At 34.5% G+C, this 14,418-nt stretch overlaps 9 protein-coding genes across 9 annotated transcripts; 3 read left to right on the top strand and 6 right to left on the bottom strand.

Moving 5' to 3' along the window:
- Positions 1-45: 45 nt before the first annotated feature.
- FG379_001183 (uncharacterized protein) lies at positions 46-382 on the bottom strand (the record flags this gene model as incomplete). Its single annotated transcript, XM_067326786.1, has 2 exons — positions 46-195; positions 245-382. The coding sequence occupies 2 exons, from the start codon at positions 380-382 to the stop codon at positions 46-48; spliced, it is 288 nt and encodes a 95-aa protein (XP_067184435.1).
- A 196-nt stretch (positions 383-578) lies between these two features.
- On the top strand, positions 579-920 carry FG379_001185 (divalent cation tolerance; the record flags this gene model as incomplete). The annotated part of the gene is made up of 1 exon (XM_067326788.1): positions 579-920. The coding sequence occupies one exon, from the start codon at positions 579-581 to the stop codon at positions 918-920; it is 342 nt and encodes a 113-aa protein (XP_067184437.1).
- A 45-nt stretch (positions 921-965) lies between these two features.
- Positions 966-1,826, bottom strand: FG379_001186 (uncharacterized protein; the record flags this gene model as incomplete). Its single annotated transcript, XM_067326789.1, has 1 exon — positions 966-1,826. The coding sequence occupies one exon, from the start codon at positions 1,824-1,826 to the stop codon at positions 966-968; it is 861 nt and encodes a 286-aa protein (XP_067184438.1).
- Positions 1,827-2,734: 908 nt separating this feature from the next.
- On the bottom strand, positions 2,735-3,232 carry FG379_001187 (BTF domain; the record flags this gene model as incomplete). Its single annotated transcript, XM_067326790.1, has 1 exon — positions 2,735-3,232. The coding sequence occupies one exon, from the start codon at positions 3,230-3,232 to the stop codon at positions 2,735-2,737; it is 498 nt and encodes a 165-aa protein (XP_067184439.1).
- Positions 3,233-3,662: 430 nt separating this feature from the next.
- FG379_001188 (uncharacterized protein) lies at positions 3,663-4,454 on the bottom strand (the record flags this gene model as incomplete). The annotated part of the gene is made up of 1 exon (XM_067326791.1): positions 3,663-4,454. The coding sequence occupies one exon, from the start codon at positions 4,452-4,454 to the stop codon at positions 3,663-3,665; it is 792 nt and encodes a 263-aa protein (XP_067184440.1).
- Positions 4,455-5,557: 1,103 nt separating this feature from the next.
- Positions 5,558-8,266, bottom strand: FG379_001189 (glycogen phosphorylase 1; the record flags this gene model as incomplete). Its single annotated transcript, XM_067326792.1, has 1 exon — positions 5,558-8,266. One exon carries the CDS (start codon positions 8,264-8,266, stop codon positions 5,558-5,560), a length of 2,709 nt encoding a protein of 902 aa, XP_067184441.1.
- A 513-nt stretch (positions 8,267-8,779) lies between these two features.
- FG379_001190 (60s ribosomal L21) lies at positions 8,780-9,259 on the top strand (the record flags this gene model as incomplete). The annotated part of the gene is made up of 1 exon (XM_067326793.1): positions 8,780-9,259. The coding sequence occupies one exon, from the start codon at positions 8,780-8,782 to the stop codon at positions 9,257-9,259; it is 480 nt and encodes a 159-aa protein (XP_067184442.1).
- A 276-nt stretch (positions 9,260-9,535) lies between these two features.
- FG379_001191 (multi-pass transmembrane) lies at positions 9,536-11,527 on the bottom strand (the record flags this gene model as incomplete). The annotated part of the gene is made up of 1 exon (XM_067326794.1): positions 9,536-11,527. The coding sequence occupies one exon, from the start codon at positions 11,525-11,527 to the stop codon at positions 9,536-9,538; it is 1,992 nt and encodes a 663-aa protein (XP_067184443.1).
- Positions 11,528-11,805: 278 nt separating this feature from the next.
- On the top strand, positions 11,806-13,479 carry FG379_001192 (uncharacterized protein; the record flags this gene model as incomplete). The annotated part of the gene is made up of 1 exon (XM_067326795.1): positions 11,806-13,479. The coding sequence occupies one exon, from the start codon at positions 11,806-11,808 to the stop codon at positions 13,477-13,479; it is 1,674 nt and encodes a 557-aa protein (XP_067184444.1).
- Positions 13,480-14,418: the final 939 nt, after the last annotated feature.

The following is a 14,418-nucleotide window of genomic DNA, read 5'->3' on the forward strand; positions in this document are numbered from 1 at the left end:
TTCAAGTTTGTAAAAAAAAAGAATACAATAAAAAACCGAGAATACTCATCCCTTGTGTTGATATAAATGATCCATTTTTGAACTCCCTAGATTAATAATTTTTGGGCATCCATCTCTATCTTTTTCACAAACAGTACATTCTCTACAGTAATAAGCGTCAGCTACGCCTTCAGAACCACAAATAATACATCTTCCCTGAAAAGAAATAATAGTTAATTTAATTTAAGAAAGTAAAGCAACTTACATGCGAAGAGCCATAATTACAGTTATCACATATCCGAACAATTGTTTCAGGGTTAACAAGAGAATCGCAAATAGGGCATTTCCCTTCACATTTGTCACACAGACGTCCAACTGCAACCCCAGGTTGTCTTCTGCACATAATTAAATTTGGTTCTATGTTTCAGTGTTTGGTCTTAGTTAATATTGCTCACAAATTTTTTCTAATTGAAACTTACGGTGCCTCGACATTTCTCCTATGCAAATAAAAATAGTAAGACAATGGCGGTATAACTTTTCGTTGTGAAGGAGTGTTATAGACTATTTGGAAATAAAAAAAAGTATACAATCATACAAAAATGACAGATAAAGTTGATGAATTTGATGCAATATTGGTTTATGTCACTACATCGTCTCAGTCTGAAGCTTTATTAATAGCAAAAACATTGGTTGATAAAAAACTCTGTGCCTGTGTGAATATTATCCCAGAAATAAGAAGTATATATTCATACGATGGAAAGATAAATGACAATATCGAGGTAATGCTTGTGATTAAATCAACGGAAGAGTTATTTCCTGCTCTTGAGAAAAACATACTGGAACTTCATTCCTATGAGGTGCCAGAGATAATTGCCACAAAGATTGCTTTTGGTCATAATAAATTCATTAATTGGATACGTGAAACTGTGAAGAAAGAATGAAAAGAACAAGTAATTAAATATACTCAGCAGAGAAAAAACAACACATTACACAGGTAAATTATAAATTGTAAGGTCGCTAAATGTGTAATTGAACGCAGAGTTATACTTTTCGTTTGCGTATTCGTTTTTGAAACTTGTTTTTTTGAGTGATGACAGAAGTAAATTGCAATATCCGCAGTTTTTATTGAAATTTTTGTGGGAGTCTGTTTTAAATGTATTGAGATTATTTCCCCATACAATTATTTTTGTGTTGTCTTTTATGTATACATCTTTCCCTGTACCGAAACTAAAATAGTGAAGGAGCATTCCAAATACACAACGATCGCAATGAGGCATAAAGAATAAAAAATTCAACTTTCTATTCCTACCATAAATATTATTTTTAAACTGACTAATCACTGTGTCTAAGGGTATTGATAAGTCACTTCCTGTAAAAATCTCAATATGTGTTTGATGTTTCATAAATAATTCGAATATCAAATAATTATCAACAAACGTAAATGCAGGATCACAAAAATATATGCTCTCTATGTTTATATCGTCGTTAAGAGCTAAAGTGGCTGCGAGTTGAAATAATGACGATAAATTTGACTCTCTCCCTTCTTCCAAACTCCCCAATCCTATGACAAATAAGACGATGTTGTTTGTGAGATGGGTACCATTTAAAATCATATTTTTCTCAGGACGTGAATTTAAGCATCCCCATTCCATATAAATATGCTTTTTCAGGCAATCTCTTATGTAATTCCAAAATTCGCTTTTTACTAGCAACTCCTTCCGAGTTAATATATCTGCCTTCAGAGCAAGTATCAATTTATTTGTTTCTTTGGAACTATTTGAATCATCTATTTCACGTAAGCTACCGGAATCACTTGCATCTTCGTACTTGTCCGTACCACTTTTCATTAATTTCAGGGTCAGAAAAAAATAATTCGGCGATTTGAACCACTTTCGAATTTATTAGATTGATTTGTCATTTTTTGATAATACATAGACACTAATTGCCGCTGAAACAAAATTACATTAATAATTTCAAGTAACCTTAAAATTGATTTCATTTCAAGTATAAAGTGACTAAAAAAATGACACAAGGATTAAATCACAAGAAAAAACTACCTAAAGTAAAATTAAAAGAAAGAAATAATAAACCGGCTCTACCGAGAAAAGAAGTAACCTATACTAAGAAAAATATTGTCAGAAAAGTAAGTTAAACTATTAAACCATTTGAATACTATTAATTATCATAATTTAAGGGAAAAAAAATAGTAGGGATACAAAAGATTGAAAATTTGCTATCAGGAGCGGCGATATCCGCACAGGAACATATGAAACACCTCACAAATAAGCTAAAGTAGATGTATATGTTTCTCTAGAACTAGTATCGACACCTACGGAACAAGTCAATACATACCATATACCCAGAAATAGGTGAGAAAGTTGAATCAAATGTAGACGACGGGATTCACCTTGAAGTAGTTCGATTGGAAAAAAATAGCTATATTTCGCCTATTCAACGTTCTAATTTTTTATTACCTACATTCGAGAAATTTCCTCTTGTTTTGTCTAATTATCAACTACGTTTTTCAACGTGCAAGTAGGGCGTATAAGTCCAAAGACTTACCCCATGTGTATTGTGTTGTGAATTAACAATGGCACTATAATTTATGAAGTTTTCCTAATATCCCATATAGATTTGGAAATAAAAGTGAGGGAATAACATGCTAAGTATTTGTGATGCAATATTATCTTAATTTGCCGCAATGTAGGTAACATTAGTGGGTCTTGCACCACTTTCCGAGAAGTTTAACAGGATTTCACTCATCCGTAACTTTTTTTTCTTCAACCTCTTCAAAGTTCTCAACCAAATCGGGAATATCGTCATCTTCGCTGGCTTCTTGATTTGCTTGCGACTCCTCGAGGAGTTTTTGGAATTTTGGGTCATTCAGAAATGCACTTAGATCGACTGGATTAAAATGCTGTGGGAGATCCTTAGTAAGTTTTTCTTGCGGATTACCTGAAAGAATGTATGTATTGGAAGCAACGGATGCTTGAAGCCTTGGATTGGAGAAATAAAGGCAAGTTCCATTGTTTCTCATCATCATGACCTCTCCAATTGCTGGGAAAAGTTGGCATCTAAAGCGAGAAGTCACGGCCTGAATTTTCTTTGCATCGGCCCCAAGTGATTGTTTCTGAGCTCTTTTCTTCCTCCTTGCTGTTCCTTTTCCTCCAACCTGGGTAGCGAGACCAAACTTGTCCCTAAGTCTCTGGCGAGCCTGTTCAATGGAATCATTTGTAGGTGCTTCAGAGTTCATTTTTTATTAACTTCTTTCTAAACTCCTATACTAATGTACAGTTTTGGGGATGTTACGCGCGACACTTTCAAGATTATTTTTCTTTAATTTCATTCATTTTGTCTCGTATTGATTAAAACTATACGTCTTGTGCGCCTCCTTAAATTCCACCCGCATAATATTTCGAGGTCTTTAAAAGCGCAGATATACTCCTTTGAAAGAGGTAAGGGAAGGGAAATAATGTTAGAGATACTTATTTTCAGGCACAAAAATATAAGTTATTTTACCTAAGTGCGTATTTTTTTCATCACAACCACTGTCACCACAACCCAATTCAAGCAGTGCGTTTCCGTTGCATTTGTGACTATTCGCAACCTATTTTTTCTTAGTTATATTATTTTACAGATGAATTATTTTTATTAACACTCCCAACGTTTTTTATACCTTACTTTTATCCAACAAATATAGACCCCAGTCTCTTCCTTACTCCGTGTGTTTTTCTAAGTTCTTGCGCCTTTTTTATAATTCTTAAACTCTTCTTGACAAAGTGATCATCTTTGTGTTTGCTCCAAATTTTGTCTTTAAGAGAAATACACATTGTAGCAATGACAGCTATTTGGTGAGCAATGAGCACTAGTACCATGGCCAAACCGACGACTAGCCAAGATTCAAGAGTGTTATAGGTTATTCCTGGATATATCATTGTTTCTAGTTTATTAACAACGAGATAATTCAGAACTAGATATGAGAACACAACCGTTAGCAAATTAGCAGTAGTTAATGTTGAGAAATTGGACACGCGGATAAGGTAATCAATACAAATGAAGACAAGTCCCATCCCATGCATTTGCACCTCCCAATGAATAGGCCTCCACCTTTCTTTTGGATAAACAATAATCCAGAAAAATGGTACGATTACACTTTGAAGGGAAACACTAAGTTCCCTTAAAAATGTGCACATATATATTAATGGAAACGAAACATTCACCCTTGTACAACGTTCGTAATCAACCAATGTTGCAACTATATAAAAGAGTAAGGTAGAGGTCCATCCCCAGTTTGTCAAGTAATAGAAAAAACTAAAATAATTTGGTCCACAATCTAAAAACATTATCATCCAATCTGTAGCGAAATAACAAACTGACAACACGTCGTATATTAACCTCATTTTTGCTCTTGAAGTAACCTTGACTCGGCTATCCACCACAGTCACCCTTTTCCTAGAATTGTTATTTTCTTCCATGATTAGGACATAATTGAATATTTAAAATGTTTGTTTGCAATTGTATTTAATTTCACGACTTTAAAGATTTATTTTACTTCACAGGCGCTTCAAAAAGATATGAAATTCCATGCTTTGATTTCACGTAGGCCCCAAACTGGGCACCTAGTAAAAAAATTAATGGCGCTCATTTGATTTTTGCACATTTCCCTTCTCACAAACAACCCAAATTTGAGTAGGGAAATATTTGTGGGTTTTGATGGAGAAAAGAACGCCTTACTGGGGGTGAATCAAACCGTCTCAAAAGGAGATTAGGTACGTAATAAAAAAGATTGAATCAAAATTTAAAGAGCAGCTCAAATTTGGTTACCATTTCTCTTAATAACGTATTTCAATGAATACAACTTATTTACTATGTATAAATTTAGGGTATTAATGGGACTACTTGAGGTGATTTTTGAGATTAAATAGACGTTGACAAGTGGAAATAACAAAAAAACTGTTTACAGTTTCTATGAAAGTTCGTATCCCTTTTTTCGCCAGACCAACACCCAATTGATTTTATTTTGAATATAAATCGAGCTCATTTTGTATTAACTGTCTGTTTGATATTAAATTAAATTCTAAAATAACCTCTCACAATAACTCTATGTGAGTAGTAGTGTGTCAATTTTGGAGATTATTATTTACTGAAGGTCAGGTAATGCTACCTTTCTGTAACTTTTCTTGGCTTTGGTAAAAGTGGCGTTTCTACGAAATAAAACTAGATATTGCCGATATGTAACACGATCGAAACAATAGTATGTTGTAGTAATAACCCCGAATGTTCCACAAACCTGCAAATAAATTACTTGACTAATATAATAGGAATGGCGAGATAATCACGTGCTTAAGTGATTTCCTAGTTCAAGCTAAGGACATCAGTGACAAAAAATCCAACAGGGTTTAAAATGAAACTATTGCAAGAGGATATAGTGTTCATAATGGAAGGTAATATTAAAACTGTGATTGGCACTAATTGATGTAGTAACAGTCATTTACCTTCGAATTCTTAAATTCCTCATACAATTTTCTAGAATAGTCCACATTAACACCCATTATAGTCACTTTGTTGAATTGAAGATCTACTTCTTACTTGTTTGGCCTGTAAAATTTGAGAGCTTCCTACAAGTTTCGGGAGCAGGTCTCTCACATTGTTCAAGTCCCCAAATCGCATTGGCATACTCCTCTATTGTTCTATCAGTTGAAAACTTTCCCATTGAAGAGGCAGCTTTAATACAAGTTTTTACCCAAGTAGTTTTGTCTCTATATGATTGATCAACTCTAGACTGAGCCTCACAATAAAGAGGGAAATCATGGCAAAGTAGATAGAAGTCACCGATGTGGCCATCTCCATTGTTACATATTCTGTCAACAATGTCACAGAATTCTCCCTGAGCCTTTCCATCACCAAGCATAATTCCACCGGTACGTATAAAGTTGAAAACATCATGCAATCTCTGATCAATAGGATAGTTACCACTCCTTGCTCTATTTCTGATATTTTCAACTTCGTGTTCCAATGCACCGAAGATAAACATCGTGTCATTACCACATTCTTCACGAATCTCAACGTTTGCACCATCAAGAGTGCCTAAAATCAGACCACCATTCATTACGAATTTCATGTTGCTCGTTCCGGATGCCTCAGTACCAGCTGTAGATATATGTTGAGATATATCTGATGCCGGAATAATAATTTGTGCATTACTGACGTTGTAATTCGGCAGGAAAATGCACATTAGGTAATCTTTAGTATCCGGATCGTTGTTTATTATCACGGATAGGTTATTCATCATCTTGATTGCTGTTTTTGCTACGGCATACCCAGGGGCTGCTTTCCCACCAAAGAAACAACACCTAGGAACAAATTTTTTTCTTTCTTCGTGAGATATGTGTTTAAGTGTCAAATATCTATGTATAATATAGAATAGATTCAACAACTGTCTCTTATATTCGTGAATTCTCTTTACTTGAATATCGAAAAGCATACTTGTGTTAACCTTGTATCCTGTATTAATTTCAACCCACCTCGCAAGTCTCTCTTTATTGCTTTGTTTAACCTCATCCCATTCTTTTTGAAGATTCTTATCATCAATATTATTTTGAAGGCTTCTGATCATATCAAAATTAGTTAACCAACTATCTGATCCCAACCAACTCGAAATTAAATGAGATAGTTTAGGATTGGCACAATTTACCCATCTTCTTGGTGTGACACCGTTTGTAACGTTGATAAATTTGTCGGTAATACCCTTCTTTCTGTAATATTCAACAAAGTCAGCAAACAAATCCTTTTTCACTATTTCACTGTGAATTACAGCTACACCATTAACCTTTCTACAACCAACAACAGCAAGATTTGCCATTCTTATCTTTTTGTCCCAGCCCTCTTCATAAATTGACATCTTCGAAATCCAGGGACCATCTCCAAGTACCGATCTAACGTCACACAGGAAACGGTGATTTATCTCATTAATGATCATTAAGTGTCTCGGAAGAAGTTTATTAAACAAATTTGAACTCCATTTTTCCAACGCTTCTGGCAAAACCGTGTGGTTTGTGTAGTTAAAGCACTGACTTGTAACATTCCAAGCTAAGTCCCAGTCTAATTCCTCAACATCAACAAGAATACGCATCATTTCCGCAACAGCAATTGTTGGATGAGTGTCATTAAGTTGACAAGATACCTTATTTGGCAAATCACTCCAGTTTACCTTACCCGATTTTTTGAATCTTCTTAATATATCCTGAATGGTTGCACAAACAAAGAAATATTGTTGTTTAAGTCTAAGTTCTTTACCTTGTTCAGTATTATCATTAGGATAAAGCACAGAAGTGATATACTCAGCTCTTTGCCTCGCACAAACTGCATCAACATACTTACCTTCATTGAAGGCATTAAAGTCGAATTCTTTTGATGGAGTTGCTTTCCAAAGCCTTAAGTTAATGCAGTTGTATGTATCAAAACCAGGTATAGGATTGTCATAGGCAACTGCTTGGATAACTTCACCATCTACCCATCTATATTTCTTTCTCCCATGTTCTTCGAACTCGCGAACCGTACCGTAAAATCTTACTCCATAGGTAACGTCTTGACGCTCTATTTCCCAAGGATTGGATTGAACAAGCCAATAATCCGGATGCTCGAACTGACGTCCCTGAACTATCTTTTGTTCAAAGATACCGTATGTATACCTAATGCCATAACCCCAACCTGCATAATTCTTCGTTGCAAGAGAATCTAAGAAACATGCTGCAAGTCTTCCTAAACCACCGTTTCCAAGAGCTGCATCATGCTCATTATCATACAAAGCTTCTAAATTATATCCCAGGTCGAACAATGATTTCCTGTAGTTTTCTTCGATATCCAAATTCACCAGGGCATTTTGCATTGCTCTTCCTAATAGAAATTCGAGACTCAAATAATAGCAACGTTTACAATCCTTTTCATTGAAGTATTCATTTGTATCGTTAAGGTTTTCAATAAGACGATCTCTAATGCTATAGGCAGTGGCTCTATACGCGGCATTGTCATCAAAGTTAAACCTTGTACGTGCTAATGTATACTCGACATGATTCACTATTGACCTTTGAATTGACTCAATATCAGTAGGTAGATAACTTTCCATCAAATGCCACAATTTCTCTCTTCTCTTGTCTGCAGTTGGATCAAAATCATCCAGGTACATTCCTGTCATTCCTCTCGGAACTGCTCCAGTTAACTTGGAGAAAGAGGCCTTTCTTCTCATTTCGAAGTTATAATTATCACGTGTAAATACACTATCTCCCATTTTCAGTTACTTTAGTTAAATTTTATTAAGGAACTAGTACTAATATTGTTCTTTGTTTTACTAAAGTTGTCTATTATAATTTTTTTTAATAAGCATGTACCCTCTTTTTACTGATTTAAACATGCGAATCAGTGCTAATGCCACTAATTCGGGTTATGCTCGGCAATAAGTAAAAAATAACGAAAAATCGGGAAACAAATAATAAATATATCTAATAACCTATAAAATGTTTGTTTCACAAATTCTTGTCCGTGATCCTGAACAAAATAAATTGCTAACATGTGTTCTAGGGGTCCAAACGGGCGATCGCATGATCTAATAATTGTTGTTCAGTCTTTTGGCGCCATTAATGTACGTACGCTGTAATTATTAATTTATTTATGTCTCCGCGTCTCTAAAAAAAGCGATAAAGCAATAGGAGGTTATATTTTAATTTTCATCTAGGGGTGTTACAGATAAATTAAAAATTTATTTTAGTGTAAATTTCAGCATTTTCTGAAGAGTTTGTTCAAGATGCCTCATTCATTTGGTAAAAGAGCAAGGACCCGTTCAAAGTTCTCCAAGGGATTCCGCCAAAAGGGTATGCCCATGATATCCCGTTACCTTAAACAGGTCAAAGTTGGAGATTATGTAGACATTGTTGTTGATGCATCGATTCACAAGGGAATGCCATATCAATTTTATCATGGCCGTACTGGTGTTGTTTATAACATCACTCCAAGAGCAGTTGGTGTAATTGTAAACAAGATAGTTGGGAATCGTCAGATAGCTAAGAGAATTAATGTAAGGATAGAGCACATTAGACTCAGTCGTTGCAATGAGGATTTTCTCAACAGAGTTAGGTCTAACGATGCAGCGAGACACGATGCTCATGTTGCAGGCTTAAAATCACCAGTCACAAAACGTTCACCGGTTTTACCAAGGGAGGGTGGATTTGTTGACTGTTCAGATATTGAGGTTCTAACTCCTCATACTACAGTTTCAGTTTGTTAGGTTATAATTTCAAATTATAAACAATAGGAGATAAGTGCCTTTTAAGTTTCCTTTTTTCCACTAAGTCGTATTTATTTCGGAACGAAACCCAGCGCTGTCATGTTTATGTAATGTGATTTTTGTGTATCTACTTCGTCCTAGAGAACGAACATTCTGAGGAGGTGTACCTTTCGAGGTGATGTTTGGATTGGAAGAGAGCGATATGTGAAAATAACAATTAATTTGTTGCTAAAAATGAAAACGAAATTTACAGAAATAACGATAAGCATAGAAGCATTAAATACTAATTTGTTTCTGATCTTCAAGCAAAGGTCCGGTTTCAACGAGATAAAAGGCAGTCAATGAAAAAATGAAGAATGTGATGATAGGGTATAATACTGGAAAAACATCAAAAACAGACCCAACTTTATTTCCATTAAGATTTTTACTGGAAGTAATTACATCCATGAAAGGATCTGGATTAGGTGTTGCTCCAATATCACCTGTTAACCCTATATTAGATTCACTTATAGCAACATTGAGATCTGTCTCGGGTAAAATCCATCCTTCAACCCAATAATACGATTCTAAAAATGCTACAACTGCATCTTTATCAAATAAATCCTTGTCATAATCATCATACTTAAGATTATTGTAATTGTCCAGCATTTCATTCGTGACAGTTGCAGGAGTTTTATTTTGTCTGTAACAATCAGGGCATAACCCCTTAGGCGGAAATGAAACATTGATTCCTACGTAAGAAACTGAAGAAGACCTTGATTGTTTCATATGGTCGTAGCTGCTTTCAGTTGCAGTTCTAAGAGTAACGAGATTGTGAACTCTGAAAAGCCAAAACACAAGACCTTCAGCTTCATATTCAAGTACAGGAAATTTGTCACCGCCTACAGGGGGAATATATGAGGTTCTGTCACATGTATTATTTTCGATCATTGATTGGAAATGCTCCCTGCAAGTTTGACAAACCAAAAAATACTGCACTGTCTCTGCAATTCTAGAAACAACCTGGTTAGGAGTAAGTGTAGGTCCATTGTAAATAGGGTTCCCTCTTCCTTGTTTCTTAACTCCCTTAAGTAGAGATATAGACCATATATGAAATATAAGCCACAAACCACAAAATAGTGATTTTCTACAAACGCGAAGGATTGGCTCGTTGTTATTCATTGATGTACTTATTCCCTCAATTTGAATTGAATCAATATATGTTTGCCATTCGTCCTGAGATAATTTAGAAAATATACTATTTTCTTGATCAGCAGAAAAATCCTTCAAAAAAATTAAAATCTCTTTGAGTTTTTTCCTAGTCCTGGTACTTGGTATAAGTGCCCAGTTTGTTTCAACAAATCTGTATAGTGCATGATAACGTCTTTTCTCAAGATAATGAACATCTTCTTTCATAATATTTCCAAAAAATACCCAATTCCTCAAAAGATAAAATATTACAGAAACTGAATCAGCAATTACATATGAAGGATTAACCTTCAATGATTCCTCGTTCCATCTACCTTGTTTGTCAACGGCTTCCAAACTATTCAGAGTGGCTAGTGACGTTGAAACAAGTAATTCTGGCTGAATTGGTTTATATATGTTTTCGAGATTAAAAGCCCTAATTATTGAGCATAGAATAAAGTTATCGTGACTTATAATAGACATGGAAATGGATTGCTCAGTATTATGTTTGAAATAAGGGATATCGACAAATTTTGGGGTAAATTTTTCTGGGAATTCTATAAACTTCTCATTAACCCTTGTACAATTAATATCTGGAAACTCTGTGTAACTTGTAACTGCATCCTTATTTATTTTATTTCCATTCCCCTCAATAAGTCTCATATTTGGGAGTCCACTAACTCCCCAAAGGGAGCATTCACTGTAACCTTTACCACACTCAAATGCATAGAACTTGACTCCTGTTTGAAGAAGAGACTCTGCTACTCTTTTGATAGTGTTTGAAACCATATAGCAATACGCACAGTATGAGGAATAAAAAATAATAACTTTCCGCTCATTCGGTGACGAGGTAACTGCCTCTCTTAGAGAAGAAACGGAATCTAACTCACTAACAAACAGGGATTTTGCATAAATTCCATCTCTTGTCTCCATCTTAAGTAACTGTGCACCTACAAACCATGTGCAAATGTACCAGATCAGCAGGAGCATCAGGCCGAAGAAGTACCTGGAATTCAACAAACCTCCAATAGTTCCAACACTAGAGCAAATCGCAGTATTGCTTCCTCCTTTCTTTCTATCTCTCCAAGAAAAACGGTTCATTTTTAACTGGTCAGTTCGAAACTATTTCAGTACTTGCCCTTAAATGCCAAATTGGGCGCTATTCTCTAATTCATTGAATTTTGTTCCTGAAAACCACTATGGCGCGTGCTCTTACCCCGAGAATGAATTACACTAATTTAAATTGAAATACGGAAAAAAGGAAAAAAAAGCGCTTAAACCTTTACCCTAGTTTGCGAACACTCACTCTTGTGACCTGAAAACCACTTAATTGGCCGGAGTTTATGTAAGAAGAGTGTTTTGGGTTTGTTTAGTCCTTGATGGATACCTTGAAAAAAACGAGGGTTGGGTCTTCCTCAAATGACCATGAGAGCCAAAATGGAAGAAACGGACACTCGGGAAGTAGGTACTTCAGTAAAGGAAGAAGATCACCATCCCAGATAGGGAGTGGAAATATCATTGCTGGTGTGAGTAGCAATAATAACAATATAGGAAACAATGATATGGGCAATAACAAGGAAAGTAATAATAATGGCAGCAATAGAAAAAGTGGGACTATTGAAACAGGTGATCTGATGAATTCTACTAGTAATGGTAGCGGAAAGAATATTGGAAATGGTAAGATTAACGTCAAGATTGGAAACGGAAATAATGGAAATAATAAAAATAATATCGGTAATATCAATGCTAATAATAAAGGTAATGGCGTCAGTGTAAGCAGAAATATAAATTCTAATATGAATATAGGTGATAACAGAGGTAGTAACAACAGAATTAGCAGTGGTATTGGCAGTAGTAGCAGTAGTATCAGCAAAATTAGCGGTGTCAACAATAATAGGAATAGTAACAACGCTAGTATTGGAAGCAAAGGTAATAATGACATTGTCAATGTATGCAACAACAGAAATAACAGTGACAACAATATAGGTAACAGTGATATAAATAACAATATCAATAATATTTATGGTGATGACATTACCTCTGATAATAAACTGACTCTTGAGGAGATATTATTTGAAACTACTCCACAAGCTGTCCGTTATAATAGAACAAATTATGGACTTATGGGGATATTAAACGTGATTAGAATGAAGGATTCCGATTTGAACATCTTAGCATTAGGTACAGACCTAACCACATTGGGTTTGAATTTAAATTCATCAGAATGTTTGTATTTGAATTTTGATTCCCCTTGGAATACAAGTAAATCGAACCAAACTAATCCAGAATATAATGAATACATTCAAGCATTTGCAAATTCTCCACCTGCAGTTACACAAATGATTGGCTTGAAGTCTAGTTACGTCCAAAAATTTTCTCTGGAAACTTTATTCTATATTTTTTACAATATGCCCCAAGATTTACTCCAGGGTTTCGCTTCAGTAGAGCTTTGTAATAGAGGCTGGTTATACTATCCAAGTTCTTACCTTTGGTACTGCAAGCCTCAAAAAGATGAGAGAAAAGGGGAGTGGCACATTTTTGACGTAAAGAAGTGGAAGAGAATTCCAGTTAAAGATGTCCCTAAGGGGGAATTATTAGGCATAGATGACATACGCCCAAGTGTAGAAGAGGGAGTTAGAATACATTCAAAATGGATACAAGAACAAAATCATATTTATCAACTTGTTCAACAACAAATGCAACAAACAAGTAGTGGTAATAATGATAACAGTAGCGGTAGCATCAATGATAATGTTGGTGTTAGTAATATCAATAATAACTGTATAGAAGTGAACAGCGGTATTAATAATAATAATAAGAATGGAGATAATAATGATAGTGTCAATGGTACTCACTTGAAGATATCTGAGAAACAGAAAAATAACGCCAATATAACCAACCATCTGGGGGAAACAACTATTGGGTACAATAGAAACAATAATCCACACAGAATCCCCCACCAAACAACAATGAACCAAACGGTTCACAGTATAAATAACAATATTAATCAAAGAACGTCTCAAAGATTAAATACGGATCTTCAAAATAAATAAATTCACACAATTTTGGCTAATTCCTTTTTTTCTGAGGATTAGTGCTAATTAATTAATAGATCGGCTTTATATTAAACAAGTAGCAACATAACTTTTTAATAATTGAAATTGTTATTTCCGTATAGTTGTGACAAACATTGTTTCCTTTAGTACAATTTTTTTGAAAACATTTCAAATGCTTTAAAAACCTCACCACTCTTCTACAGTCAAAAACAAGGTATATATGGGTATTTCTCTTTTTAATGGCTGAATTCAACTCCTTTGTTCTCTATTTGTTAACGCACCTATAGGGGCTTTGTACCATTATGCATCAACGAGAAGTATTTAGAGAAAGAACATTACTTGAATTCGTATAATATTGTACAAAGAAGGAATGATGAATGTTATAAATTATTATAGGGAGTATCTACTTATTTTGACCCAACTCTATCAATTCTAAGTACAATTTCACTTGCAAATCAATTCATAGAAGTATTATCTTCTGATAGTGGCATATATTCAGTATTAATTATCAGATGGTGTTTTATGGTTTTTTATGGAAACACAGTTTATGTTGAGGAATTATATACGGTTTTAGTCGTTACAAACGTTTTCGTAATTTAGCTGCTGATTTAAGTACTGTAAACTTTTCTATTGAATTGTTTTCAACAATATTATCAAATCACGGAATTAATATTTCTGATATATCAGTATTATATTCCAGAAATTATACATTAAATGGACTATTTAGATGTAATATTCTTAATAATGGCATAGATGTTGATTTTTTTTTTGCTTTAGGAAAGCAATGGTTAGACTAAAGTCGCTTGCGTCAGAATTTGCTAGAGTTGTTTGAAAAAGACGATTCCAATATGATAAAGATAGCTGAATCCTTATTGAATTTAATATAACATTGTGGGATATAGTGAACAATACTCAAAATCAAGTACGACACCAAAT

Source organism: Cryptosporidium bovis (assembly GCF_009768925.1).
Source record: "Cryptosporidium bovis isolate 45015 chromosome Unknown contig_20, whole genome shotgun sequence".
NCBI lineage: Eukaryota > Apicomplexa > Conoidasida > Eucoccidiorida > Cryptosporidiidae > Cryptosporidium > Cryptosporidium bovis.